At 44.3% G+C, this 12,616-nt stretch overlaps 2 protein-coding genes across 2 annotated transcripts; one reads left to right on the top strand and one right to left on the bottom strand.

Moving 5' to 3' along the window:
• Window positions 1–1,846: 1,846 nt before the first annotated feature.
• C8R40DRAFT_1073473 (uncharacterized protein) lies at window positions 1,847–4,473 on the top strand (the record flags this gene model as incomplete). Its single annotated transcript, XM_046226575.1, has 10 exons — window positions 1,847–1,988; window positions 2,046–2,127; window positions 2,392–2,546; window positions 2,623–2,729; window positions 2,784–2,988; window positions 3,094–3,297; window positions 3,355–3,758; window positions 3,817–3,892; window positions 3,956–4,314; window positions 4,345–4,473. The coding sequence occupies 10 exons, from the start codon at window positions 1,847–1,849 to the stop codon at window positions 4,471–4,473; spliced, it is 1,863 nt and encodes a 620-aa protein (XP_046081311.1).
• A 572-nt stretch (window positions 4,474–5,045) lies between these two features.
• On the bottom strand, window positions 5,046–10,972 carry C8R40DRAFT_1127660 (uncharacterized protein). The gene is made up of 16 exons (XM_046229065.1): window positions 10,853–10,972; window positions 10,583–10,789; window positions 10,393–10,510; window positions 10,187–10,332; window positions 9,802–10,120; window positions 8,921–9,725; window positions 8,845–8,871; window positions 8,468–8,793; window positions 8,383–8,414; window positions 8,007–8,323; window positions 7,795–7,951; window positions 7,663–7,736; window positions 7,133–7,606; window positions 6,602–7,068; window positions 5,800–6,524; window positions 5,046–5,750 (listed from the first exon to the last, which is right to left on the bottom strand). The coding sequence occupies exons 1-16, from the start codon at window positions 10,938–10,940 to the stop codon at window positions 5,119–5,121; spliced, it is 4,914 nt and encodes a 1,637-aa protein (XP_046081310.1). The 5' UTR covers window positions 10,941–10,972; the 3' UTR covers window positions 5,046–5,118.
• Between the last annotated feature and the right edge of the window lie 1,644 nt (window positions 10,973–12,616).

Here is a 12,616-nt window from a genome sequence, read left to right as displayed (position 1 = left end):
GAGCTTTGGAGGGTTTACCCTACGTCGGGAATGTGAATAGAGCCGTGATATAGATGCGAAGCAAATATATGAGTTGGGGCTGTCCAAAAAAGAGAGGTTCTGGTCCTGGTGATCGCACTCGGTCCGAGGAAGGCACAACCGGCGCTGATGTCACTGAGATTGGTGAAGGAAGAGTTCGTTGAGGAGGCAACTTCATGAGTAGGAAAGTGGCTTGTGTTGGAAGCTATAGAGAAACATTATTGATTATACATTCCTATTGTAGCAGAGCGATATGACGAGCCTTTTTCGGGACATCTGAAGTTGAGGCGATTCAAAAAAATACGTCGCAATATCCGGAACGACTTGCCTGACCTTCAGGAGTTAATGAATTCAGGCCAGAAATACCTCTCCGAGACTCTCTAAGTTCTGTTCCTATGGGCGCATATCTGTGCAATAGCAGCATACTCGACGACGTCATACCCGATTTCGATGACTTCAGTGGGCTATGTGAAGAAAGCGCGAATTTTTGAACCCAATCAGTGAATTATAATGCATGATGCATTCGATGCGATGCGAAATTCTCGACAGACACCCAAGGAAGAAGAGATTCTGGCGCAGGGCATGGGTAATCATTCCATCGTTGGTTTATGTATTGCGAAATCGAGATTAGACGGCGAAAGGGACAAAGTCATGAGTTGTTCCGTAAGTTCCTCGTTGGTTTCTCCAGATTGGGAATGAATATTAATCAATATTGATGAATGACGAGGATAAGGTAGATTTTGCTTGTCGAATTTTCCCTTGTGCCATAATGCACGCCTATGTAAAATGGGTTTGAGGAAGAGCTCGAGTGACGACTCTCGTATGACTCACCAAGAGATTTTCCCATACAATTCCTACGCCTTATGTTCCTCCTATACATGCCGCAGCACAGCACAAGCAATGCAACCCCAATCGTGATTGTATGGGGGATCCTAACTTTGTATGATTCGTTATTAAGAAATATACGGTTGACTTGAATCTTTTACCAATGATACACCTCCCGAAAGACTTTATTTGACACCTTTGTAGTTTTCACCCCAAGCGATGGTCGACGTTGAACATTGAAGAGCGAAAAGAAGGTTCGTAGGCGCTCATTTGCTATTGGGGCGCTAACAAACACTAAGCTCTCTGACTGAGACTCGTCTCTCCGACCCAGCTCCGACCTCTCACAGACACCAGCCACTTTACACCAGTGATATAATGAATATAAAATATGTCTGTCCGGACTCCTGCCCACCAATGCGGCTCAGCCAATGAACCTCATGAGCGGAGCCCAACAATCTCAACTTGTTGAATTCGAACTCATTCAAAACATTCACTCGAAGAAAACCAAGTTCCTGACTATGATTAGTCTCCTCTTGGCACTCGATTTATCATTGGGTCAAGGAATCTACAAATAGAATAGCTCCCCATAGATTGAATCAGCTCCGACAAAATGCAAGACGAGAGGTCTGGTGCACTTTTGCCGAGTTTCTCCTAGATCTCACTGGATATCCCTGTTATGTATAACCACTGTATATTTTGCATACAAGTTGAGCTGACTGCATCCGATACCGAGATCAGGAACAAGAATCCTCATACACCATATCGTGACTGCTCATGCTAATATTCACTAGGTACATCCGTGTCCGTGAACCCCATCGACTCTGAATTGGATTTTATTCAAAGTTGCTAAATACTGGAATCGGCTGCTGGAAAAGATCAGAAGAACCGGGTCTAAGGAAGAATAAAAGACCTGAAATCTGCAGCTTTCTTTCGAACAGTGCCCACGCACTTTCAGGATCCTCAGGCAAAGACTTTCCTCTAGCGGCAAACCAAACTCAAAGGAATGCTCTTCCGACTCGTAACACCATCCGTATGGGTGTTACTCATATGGCTCTTCTCAAACTTCAATGCATTCTGCTCCGCAGTTCTGTACAACAGTTTCAGTGATCTTCCATCGAAGACTTATGATTTTATCATTATTGGAGGTGTGTATTTTTTGTATACACATTACTCACGTTGAACTTGAGGAACAACAAATGTAGGAGGGACTGCTGGAAACGTTCTTGCAAACAGGCTCACGGAAAATGAGGACTGGTCTGTGCTTGTCCTTGAAGCCGGTGGAACGTATGTCCTTTTACCTAAGGCCAAAAGCCTTCTCTCTGTTCTCATTTGTGGACTTTCTCAAGTTCTTCAGTTTCCAATCAACTCCATATAGAATTTTTTATCAATGCTTGAACTAAATGATACATTTATTCTTATATCTGGCTTCATCACCTGTCCTTTCGTTCCTTTCTCTCTGCTTCCTTCCCCAGGTTTTCGAACCTCGGGCTTATTAAAGTTCCACCAATTGGCTCTAGAAGAAAGAAATGCTCACACACCCACTCACAGGAACATTGATGCATTCGAAATCGACGTACCTTTCTTTTCGCTCAATATCAAGCCCCAGTATGATTGGAACTACACATCTACCATACAGAGCGGCTTGAACAACCGTACCATCCCTATACTGAGAGGCTTTATTCTTGGAGGATGTAGTTCTGTCAGTGAGTACACTGCAGCAATGGTTGAATCAAATATCCTCACACTCGCCATCTTGCCCTTCAACTAATATTCAATAAGATGGAATGTTCTACACTCGTGGGTCTGCGGATGATTATAATCGTTTTGCGGCAGTTACTGAGGACGAGGGATGGTCTTGGGACAATATACAGCCTTTTCTTGCGCGGGTGCGTCTAGTATCCTACCGAGTTCTATCTGAGGTTCAAAGTGTCTACTTCCAGAATGAACGATTTGAACCTCCTGCTGACCGACACAACACCTCTGGTCAATTCAATCCTCTCGTACACAGTTTCAGCGGAGTGAATGCGGTCTCTCTCCCCGGATTCCCCACGAATATCGACTCAATGGTTTTTGATGCTGTCGATGAACTCGGAGGGATTTTTCATTACAACGAGGATGTGAACTCAGGAATGCCTCTAGGTTTCGGTGAGTCAGTACTCTACCATATTTCTGAGTCTAATATCAGTTCATACATCACGTCCCGCCATTCACTGGTTCTGAGCCCTATCACTCACCTTTGTTGTTGTTCAGGTTGGCTTCAGAAGACTGTAACCTCACAAGGTCGACGAAGTAGCTCTGCTACATCGTACCTAGCACCTGAGTTTATTTCACGACCAAATTTGGATGTTCTCCTTAATGCTCGAGTCGCCCGGATACTTCCAAATGCCTCATTAACTGAACGCTCTACATCTGGCTTGGCATTTCGCACCGTTGAATTTGCACATGATCTAGACGGTATGTCGTTCATTTATCTACACAAAAATTCAAGCACTATAGCCTACATGCATACAGGCCCTCGTCAGCGAGTGAGTGCCGCAAAAGAAGTCATTCTTTCTGCTGGAGTTATAGGTTCTCCCCAAATCCTTCTCAATTCCGGAATCGGCAACTCCACGACGCTGTTCGACCTCGGTATAACTCCCCTTGTAAATCTCCCCAGTGTCGGACAAAATCTTACTGACCAACCAAGCATATCAAATGAATTCCTCGTCAATACCACGCAAACATTTGATGATCTCAAAAGGAATGCAACTCTATTGAATGAGGTATACACAGAATTCAACAAAAGTGGGATGGGTCCGCTGGTGGATACTGGAGGAAATCAAATTTCCTTCTTCAGAGTAAATGAGAGTTTGACAGATATTTATGGTGATCCCTCATCTGGGAAAAACTCACCACATCTAGAGATGGTACCTGGGGTCAGTATCACCTTAGTCTGGTTGTTTATCACCTCCAACATGATTCTTTCATTCGAAGAACGGATTTTTCCTCACACCTCCGGCTACTGGCCACTATCTCTCAATGAGCATTGTGGTTGTTAGTCCAGCTTCCCGTGAGCCATATATATTCCGACCTTTAGCTCCTTTCAATGTCTAACACATCCCTACATTTACAGGCGGCTCCGTCACAATCAATAGCACCAATCCCTTTGCACCTCCTCTCATTGACCCGGGCTATCTCACCTCACCATTCGACCTAGCCGCCATGCGCCAAGCACTCGAAATCATGTTCCAATACCTGTCAGCACCAATTTGGGATGGTTATATTCTATCTGCTTTCGGTACACTTGCCAATATCACTTCGCTCTCTGATGACAACACACTGAATACATACATCCGGGAATTTTCATCTTCAACTGCTCATCCTGTGGGCACCGCTGCGATGAGTGCTAAGGGAGCAGATTATGGAGTTGTTGATCCAGACTTAAGAGTGAAAGGAGTTGTTGGGCTAAGAATTGTTGATGCTTCTGTTTTTGTTAGTATATTCATATTCTCTTCTCAATAGATGACTGGTTCTGATGAAGAAAGGACTCACAGCCTTTTATTACAAGTGCGCACACCCAGGTCCCGACGTATGTTATTGCAGAAAGAGCTGCAGCCATGGTTAAATCTGTCTGGTCATAGGGAGCTCTGACAGTGTTACTAGTGTTACTGTAGTTGAAACATGTCATAGATCAGATATAACAGGAATTTTATATTGTGGGTGTACACTCAAACCTTGCAATGTGTACTACAGGCATGAAAGGGCTGCATATTTTGAAGTATTCTAAAATACGTTCCCTTATGACAAGTGAAATAAATCAAAATCGTCACATAGAAAACAGACCGCAGAGATTGAAACATATTCCGAACTTATAATCCGTAACAGAAGTGCCGTTGAATGCGACCCTGAAATCGCGTCTGTACCAATTGGTGACCATGATCTATTATCTCCCAAGCTGTCTTTGACTCATTCCACCGACTACGTGACCAAGTGCTTGACTTGGTCTTTGAACTTCAACACATCCTTGTCATTTCTCAACTTGGCCTCACGACCTAGTATGTATGTAATTGTACCTCGTTTTTCTGAGTCACACATGAAGGTAGGGTTAGAGTAATCGAGAATGGTTAGTGGAATTAGATGAACCCTGCAGCTCTACTTCTTGTGGGATGAGCATTCGCTGTTGTAGAGACATTTAGGCCTGGCCGTCTCAGGACAGAGCAGGGCATCAATCTAAACGAACCCATTTCGAAGTCAAGCATTATTTACATTGCGGTGAAATAACATTTGAGAAAATACTCATAATATGTAGTAGAAAAAATTGTTGTCCAACTTTCCTTCCGCTTCTTCCTCAAGACCTCCCTGACGCAAATTCGAATTAGCCAGTTTCTGCCAGTCGTCAGTATCAGAGGCAGCCGACGGCAAATACAACATTGTCTTGGGTCTACTTTTGCCACCTCTACCAGCGCCAAACATTCCCTTGACAAATTGCAAGGTCAATTGACGCTTGCTAGAGACAGAGGGATCTCCGTCACTGATATTATCGAATCTTGCAGACCTAGAGCCACTTATATTTTGAAACATAGGACTGGGAGTCCTTAATGAAGGCCCATGTACCACCGGCGGGTGAGTCTGATATGCTTGCATAATTGGGTGACCCACTTCGTGACTCAGAGAGTTATTGGAATCTCCATGATCGTGGCTCAGACTATTGAGCTCTGTCGGATCCTCTTCCCTAGGATTGATACTTCCTGGGTTGTCCGAATTCATGATGATTGTGTCCTCATTGAGGCTGCCGAGTGTTTCTTCTTTTGCCGCTTGTCTATTAGTTTGTGTAGTTGCTTTTGTTGGTGTACTGGGAACATATAGACCCCTATCTCGCCTTTCACATTCTGAGCACACGACGACATATGTGTCTGTATGTGGATCGGCTATGTGGCATGTCAATTTTACACTCGAAAAGAACAGAAAATATCGTACAACAGATGATACAACTCCAATAATTCTCTAGCTCAAGGTTCACTTCACTGTTACAAGAAACACACTGACGTTGAAGTTGGTTTGCCTTGGTGGATGATTTTACCTTCCCCTCTCCGGCATTGAGCTCTGAATGATCAACAGCTGTGATTGAATTGGTGCTATTGGGAGTATTGCTCCGCCCGGAATGCAAAATTCCAAGCAACCCTAATCCTGGTGTTCCTGATGCTGTGGAACTTTTCCGACGCTGATGCCTAAATCCAGATTGGAAGGAGTCATCGTGCTCTTTTGCACTGGATGGAGCAGACGACGACGACAACCGGAATGCGTTGATTGAGAACCGTACTCGTTTTGATATAGCATCACGATCAGATGCCTTTTTCGAGCGAAGTATGTCCAAATCACTTTCGTAGTATTTATTATCCCCACTGGAGTCTGATCGTCCTTCTGTTGGGGAAACTGGAACAGCGATTGAAGGAGGGCTGGCTATAGGTCTAAAGCGCAAATCATTGATCCGTTCCGACAGAGGCCGTGAATGTCTGTTGTGGTTGAATGCCTTCATTTTGATGAGTACATGCCACGGATGTTCTGTATCGTGCTCATGTCTGCAAGTGGAGCAAAAGTCGCAGGGAGGTTCTTTCCCTTCTACGTATGTACCTTCTGCACATGTGATGCAGTAATAACGGTTTCCAAGAATGATGCCGCTACACATTGAGCACCAGGAATAGCTGGGGAAGTTAGAAGTAGCGGTACAAAGATGTAAGTGACTAAAGTGTAGAGGATGTTACAGGAAGTGTTTACTTACAAGTGCAAGGCACCCCAACTTGAGGGATATCTGCAACGCGCAACAGAACGACAGAATCTTGATATCCATGGCGAAGATATTGTTAGCAGTCTTTTCATCTCTTCCTGATCTCTAACACTCATCGGCTGATTATCCGAGAGCAGATATTGGTATCTAGCAAGTTCAATTCCCCTCCGTAATTGGGTTAACATGCCCCGGACTGTCTCTGTACGAAAAAGGCCTTTCTGTGAATAAACCTGATGCAAGACAGCATTGCAGGCAAATTTCCATAGTAGCCGTGCACGAGAAGGAGGGCGGGTCTTCTGAGGGTATTCAATATCGGGTGTTGAACTCGAAATTTGCGGAATCTTTAACAACCTGAATTGATGAACCCACGTCGGCGTCTGGCTGAAGTAGAAAGTCCCATGTGTATTGGAGGTGCCCCAATCTCCTGACATTGTGTACTGAGGCGGCAGTGACCGTGCAATCTATTCATTATCCAACAAGTAAGCATCTGGGATGGACCTTTTAGTCCCCACACACAGTACTCACTGAGCCTTTCCCTACATAATTGCGCACAATGTCAAGTGTTCCTCGCAGAACAATATCCCATTTTTGATCCCTATCATAATCTGGATGGGCCAGAAGGTGGGCTTCTAGTGTACCTTGTTGGCCGTGAATTCTGATTGAACCATTTATAGAAAGCATCCCTTGGGAATAGCTTCCTATTGCTGAGAATTGTTCATCCGAAAAATTCCATGTATGGACTCCGAATTCTATTATTCCATGGACTGTGCGATTCCACGCTTCATTGTACAGATAGCCTGACCAGAATCCCTCGACACCTGTGATATATTCATTCAGTGTAAATGGATGGAAGGTGCTATCTGCAGGTTCAATTATTCCTGGAGAGCGATGCTTCAGTGGAACGTCAGGGATATCTGATAGCGGCGCGATCTCCTTGGTAATCCCATAGTCCAACGCAAGCGGGTAGTACGGATCGATCCCTCGAAAAACGGCTGAATACTAAAAATGTGAAATGAGACGAGAATCTCTATTCGGTCAAAGAAGTCTAAGATCACCATGCCAAATGCAAAAGCTCCCAGCCGACTTTCCCGAAGGAAGGGAGAATCAACAATAGTAGAACCAAATAACCCTATAAATGAAATAGTCCAAGTTAGCTCAAATCTTCATGAAATTCATGGAACTCTGACAGTAAAGGGTATCGACTCGGGCAAAAATTGCATCAAAAATCTGTGAAAGGGTTTCCTCGGCAGTGAAAAGCTCTTCACGATCATATACAATCCGAGAACCCGCACGGATAATCATTAGATGAAACTTAAGCAGCAGGTAGATGAGAGGGAGGAGATTCTGAAAGCAATTTACAAGCTTAAAGGATAGTCATGAGTCTAAACATGGTACTCACCCTTTCAATCTGAGAATCACCAATTATCAATCCAAGAGTATCGGGTCCATCAATCTCGTAGTTCAATGCCTTCAACTTCTGCTCCATGATATCTTCTTCAGTATGAGTATAACTTGCAATCTTCTCAGCCAAAATCCCATCCGGAGGTTCTGTGCAAGGAACAATTTGACAGAGAACTTGATCCACAGCCCATAGACCAAGGAGGTAGTGGTTGACAATGTCCCTGTTTGTAGGTATGAGATCCTCCACAGACTTGAACATCTGCAGAATGATAGCTCCAATCTTTTGTCGATATTGCCAAATTGTGAAATGCCGACCTGATCAAAAGCAAAGTGTTTAAAATCATTGAAAGCTAAACAGATCACAAGTTTCTAACCAGCTGCCCAATATGCTAGCCATTGAAGGAAGCTGTGGTCTCTCAGTCAATGCAAGAAATATTGTATGTATATTTTTGTACATACCTCCAATCTTTAGGGCGTAAGGAAGCGACCTGGTTCGCTTCCCAGACACTAACAAAGCCAGAAGCATCACCATCGAAAACTTCCATAAGCGGAATGATATTCTTGATATTGATGTGTTTGAGAGCCCACTTTTCTGCTGCCCGTTGCTTTGCGGCAGAGAAAGCAGCTCTCAAAGCAAGAGTTTGATCGTCGGCAGTTGAACCTGGTGCTGGTGAGGCCATAATTGTGAAGTAATTATCCACTACAGCCGAATCATTATTCTGAGCGACATAGTAATCATGCAGAGTGTGGACAAATTCCTGCACTGGAACACCTAGCTTCCAGCCCTAATTGCTGAATTAGTAGACGTAGAATGAGAAATGCCCGCGAGTACGTGCCATTTCTTTCCAGATAGCACGGAGTTCCTATTGATCATGAAAAATCCACCATTCTATGAATCACACATTGACTCACTGGATCATGAATTCTATCATGTGGGCCTTCACGAACTACTGAAATCACCCTATCCCCTTGGTTAATCACCGTATTTTCAATTTGTTGAAGCTGGCGCTGCTGTTCATCGAGCTTTCGCTTAAATACAGTCATGTTCTTCTTCAAATCATCATCGACGTCAAGCTGTAACTCCTGTTTCAACTGATTCACCTCATGTGCTGGGGGACCAGGTGGATCCTGTTCTGCATCTCGCCTGCTCCCAGGGTCATTGGAAGTTCTATATTCATTTTCAAGTTCAAGTCCTCGATGGAAACGCTCATGGGTAGAGGATGTCCTTTGGGTGGTCGTAGATCTATGTCGTTGTCGGGATTCAGAATATTCGTATGTAGCAGGAGCATAGCCCGCCCAGGCTTGAGACGGAGCTGAAGAGCGTGTAGCAAATGTAGAGTGATAACGCGTTGGAGATTCGGGCCGATGTAGATACTCGATAGGTTGTGAATTTGAAACCCTCCGATTACTGGAATAACTGCGATGTGAATGTACAGGCTTCATATGCCTTTCAAGTGGAGGAGGAGGAGAAGAGTTGTATACTGGAAGCGATGACCCATAATACATCTCCGTGGACATTGGAGCCGCAAATCCCTGAGAGGCTGTACTTGTGCGAGGTTGTAGTTGCGGTTGATATGTGGAAGGAGTTGGATTCAATCCCAGGACTGCCGCGGCGCCCGGCGAAGAGTAGGTTGAATATCCCGGATACATCGCAGATGGTACGGGTGGTACTGGGGGTACATTCATCTTAACCCCTACTTCTTCAGAATGTTCCGGACTATCGTCAACCAAACGTAGTAGTCAAAAATGTATCAGTAAACCGATTTGTGAACCATGAACGGTCTCCTACGCACCCATATAAATCAAATTTTACCAATTCAGTCAAAGCAGATTCGTCTTCAGTGCACTTCTCAAGTCCGCCTTTGGACTCGATCAACTTCCATATCTGTTTCTCTATTGGAGTCTGTTTACGCAATCTTTCAAAGATGACTTGTATTGAATTATTGATAGATTTGAGGACTTCTTGATTGTTTTCCAGAAGCGAGAATGTCGAGTGTATCTTGTGAGCAGTAAACATGCCCAGCACTGTATGTAGTTCCGTACGTCGCTCCACGAAGGTTTGAATGTAACCAGCCAGTCGTCCTTCATAAATTGGGCTTTTGAGCAGCTTAACTGGTAGAGACAAAACCACATATTTATGAGTTACACCTTGCCCTAATGATTTCGACCTCGACCCACCTAGAAGACGTTTCTTTGAATACGAGTCACACAGATTCGCACAGGACCAAATATCTTCTGCGATTCGGAAACATATCTTTTTCAGGCTCTCCTCCACCGTAAAGCCTCGATTAGACTCTTTCTGGTTTGGAGCAATCACTCGAAGCCTGGTAAATTCAGTCTCAACTTTCAAAGTCACACAAGTCAAAAATGATATGTTGACTCACTGCACGAAGATTTCCATCATATCCTGCATTTTGACCTGTAGCACCAACACTTTCTGATCGTTATCCCGACGCTTTAGCTCCAAAGTGACTACTGCTTTGAACGCCAGTACTACGACATCTTTCCGGATTGAAAAGAGCGGACCAATTATTACATGAGTCAATCAGTTGGTAACGGCGCCTATAATCCCACCTATGACAGGATGAATTTTCCGAATGTCGTCAAGAACGCTCATCAAGACCTGACTAGACGACACAAAGTCCTTGACTTTTTCTTCTATTGCTTTCACCTCCGCCGAAGACGCGAATTTTGAGCTGGTTTTGGATATTTCATCTTGATTGTTCGACTGAAAGTCCGAAGATGCTTGATAGGCAGCAGTCAGATCTGCTAAGCGACCATCTATGTGGTCAAATGGTAAGTTACAAAAGAAGCTAACGGCTTTCCCTGTTTTCAGCGCCTTACCTTGCAATGTTTTTTGAGACTTATCGATTTTATCATCTTTGTGATGATTTGGATTGTCGCGGCTGGAAGAGGTAGTGGCTTGGGGCATTAGTGATTGAATAATTTAGACTTTGACCGCTCGTATATATAATGTATACGATCTCGAGCGCCTATTTGATAGAAGATCTGTATTCAAGGAAAAAATCGCGACAAGGAAGGAATATTAACGGCTTGGTCCAAGAGACCTACGTTCTAGGGAACGAGGAGCAAAATGAACTGGGGATGAAAGGAAGGTAGGCAAAAAAGCAGACACAACTCTACCCTAATGACTGGTAAGAGTTTTCAAACGTTCATTGTTTTGGGAGTGTTATCGAGCAATGTGTGAAGCGGAAATGTGGTACAGGCAGGTCAAAAATCGGCTGAGCGTAGCACCACAAGACATTGCAACCCATGATACTGGTCTTCGGCACAACTCATTTCATTTCCCGAAGCAACATATCCCAGGAATTCTATACCATCTAGCTTCGAACTCAAACTTTACCTTCCCTCAGATATGCTCTTACCGAGCGTTTTCAAGCGACTCCTTAAAAAAAGCTCAGGAAAGGCCTGGCATCTCCTCCACGCATCCGTATAGCAAGCGTCAGGGAGTCTCTCAAGGTGAATGTATTTCCCAGATGCCATACCCAAAATACATCGAGTATGACGCACTCAATGATGTACTGGGTAATGAACAAGGTAATGAAATTTGATGAGTGTCGTCAACGATTCGTGAGTTATTGAGGTCAAGCGGCGCCGATGGATTAGAAGATTTTACGAGCTTAGATGGTTCGAGAAAACTACGGGCGCACAATGGACACGGCACATGTGCTTTGGCACTTCCAGAGGTAGGCTCTGAGACGAAGCTCATCGATTTTTAGGAGATCGAGCTCGTGCAGTAAGTGGTAGAGAATGCCTTGATGACTAACTGAGCAGAAACAACAACGTTCATTGGTGTATAAGACATGATGCACTGAGGGGAATAACAACAAAAATTGTGTACAGCGTTAGGAAATGTCTGCGTGAGTAGTAAATCTTCGAAGTTTGTCGAGTATACCGAGTAATATTGAAAGTTGGTGAAGGTTGCGGATGGGATACAGGACCGTCGATCATTGGCTGGTAGTCCAAGAATGAAATATCGAGTACGATATAATTTGCGATGTTGCTTTGCGACATACCTCGAAGCCTTAAATAACGTCGTGATAGTGATTACTTCCTGATAACAGCTGCCTTCACCTCCTTCTTTTCTGGCAACGTTCACAATGTCACGTCGGCTATTTCTTATTTTGCGGGAGTACGAGCACGCAGGAGCACGCATATGCGAAATTTATTGCTAGTATCGTGAATCAGCGCTCAGTCCTTCAATGGGAGTATGGAACTGCTGCAGAGAATGAGGATGAGGTAGATTTGAGGCCTCCGTGTTGAAGAGGGAGCCTGGATAAGGATATGCGACACTCCTGTTCATCATCCTCATATCCAGAGTCCGCCCCAAATCGAACTTCGGAGCATCCCCAGGTTGCAATTGTCGTCAATATAACTTTTTCTTCAAAGGCCATTGAAGTCGATGTCGCTCTCACCGCCGAACACCCGTCACACGTCAATGTTCAAGTATCCGGACGCAATATCAGGGTCGAGTTACGCAAGTATCTGGTTTGGAAGGTGAAGAATCGGTGAGAGGGAGAGTCAATTAAGGCTTCACCGAAGTACAGAAAGTCAAAGTAGACATGAACATACCTTTTGAGCATTCAA

This window comes from Lentinula edodes, assembly GCF_021015755.1.
Source record: "Lentinula edodes strain Le(Bin) 0899 ss11 chromosome Unknown C8R40scaffold_47, whole genome shotgun sequence".
Lineage (NCBI taxonomy): Eukaryota > Fungi > Basidiomycota > Agaricomycetes > Agaricales > Omphalotaceae > Lentinula > Lentinula edodes.
Note: the sequence above shows the minus strand (reverse complement) of the source record. Positions and strands in the feature narration are given on the sequence as shown.

Bases quoted from the DNA above. Each gene is read 5' to 3' on its own strand.
- C8R40DRAFT_1127660 (XM_046229065.1), bottom strand. From the start codon at position 10,940: ATGCCCCAAGCCACTACCTCTTCCAGCCGCGACAATCCAAATCATCAC. The intron at 8,872-8,920 runs GTGAGTCAATGT...CATGATCAATAG, and splicing joins ATGATAGAATTCATGATCCA to GAACTCCGTGCTATCTGGAA. The intron at 7,952-8,006 runs GTGAGTACCATG...AATTGCTTTCAG, and splicing joins GTGATTCTCAGATTGAAAGG to AATCTCCTCCCTCTCATCTA.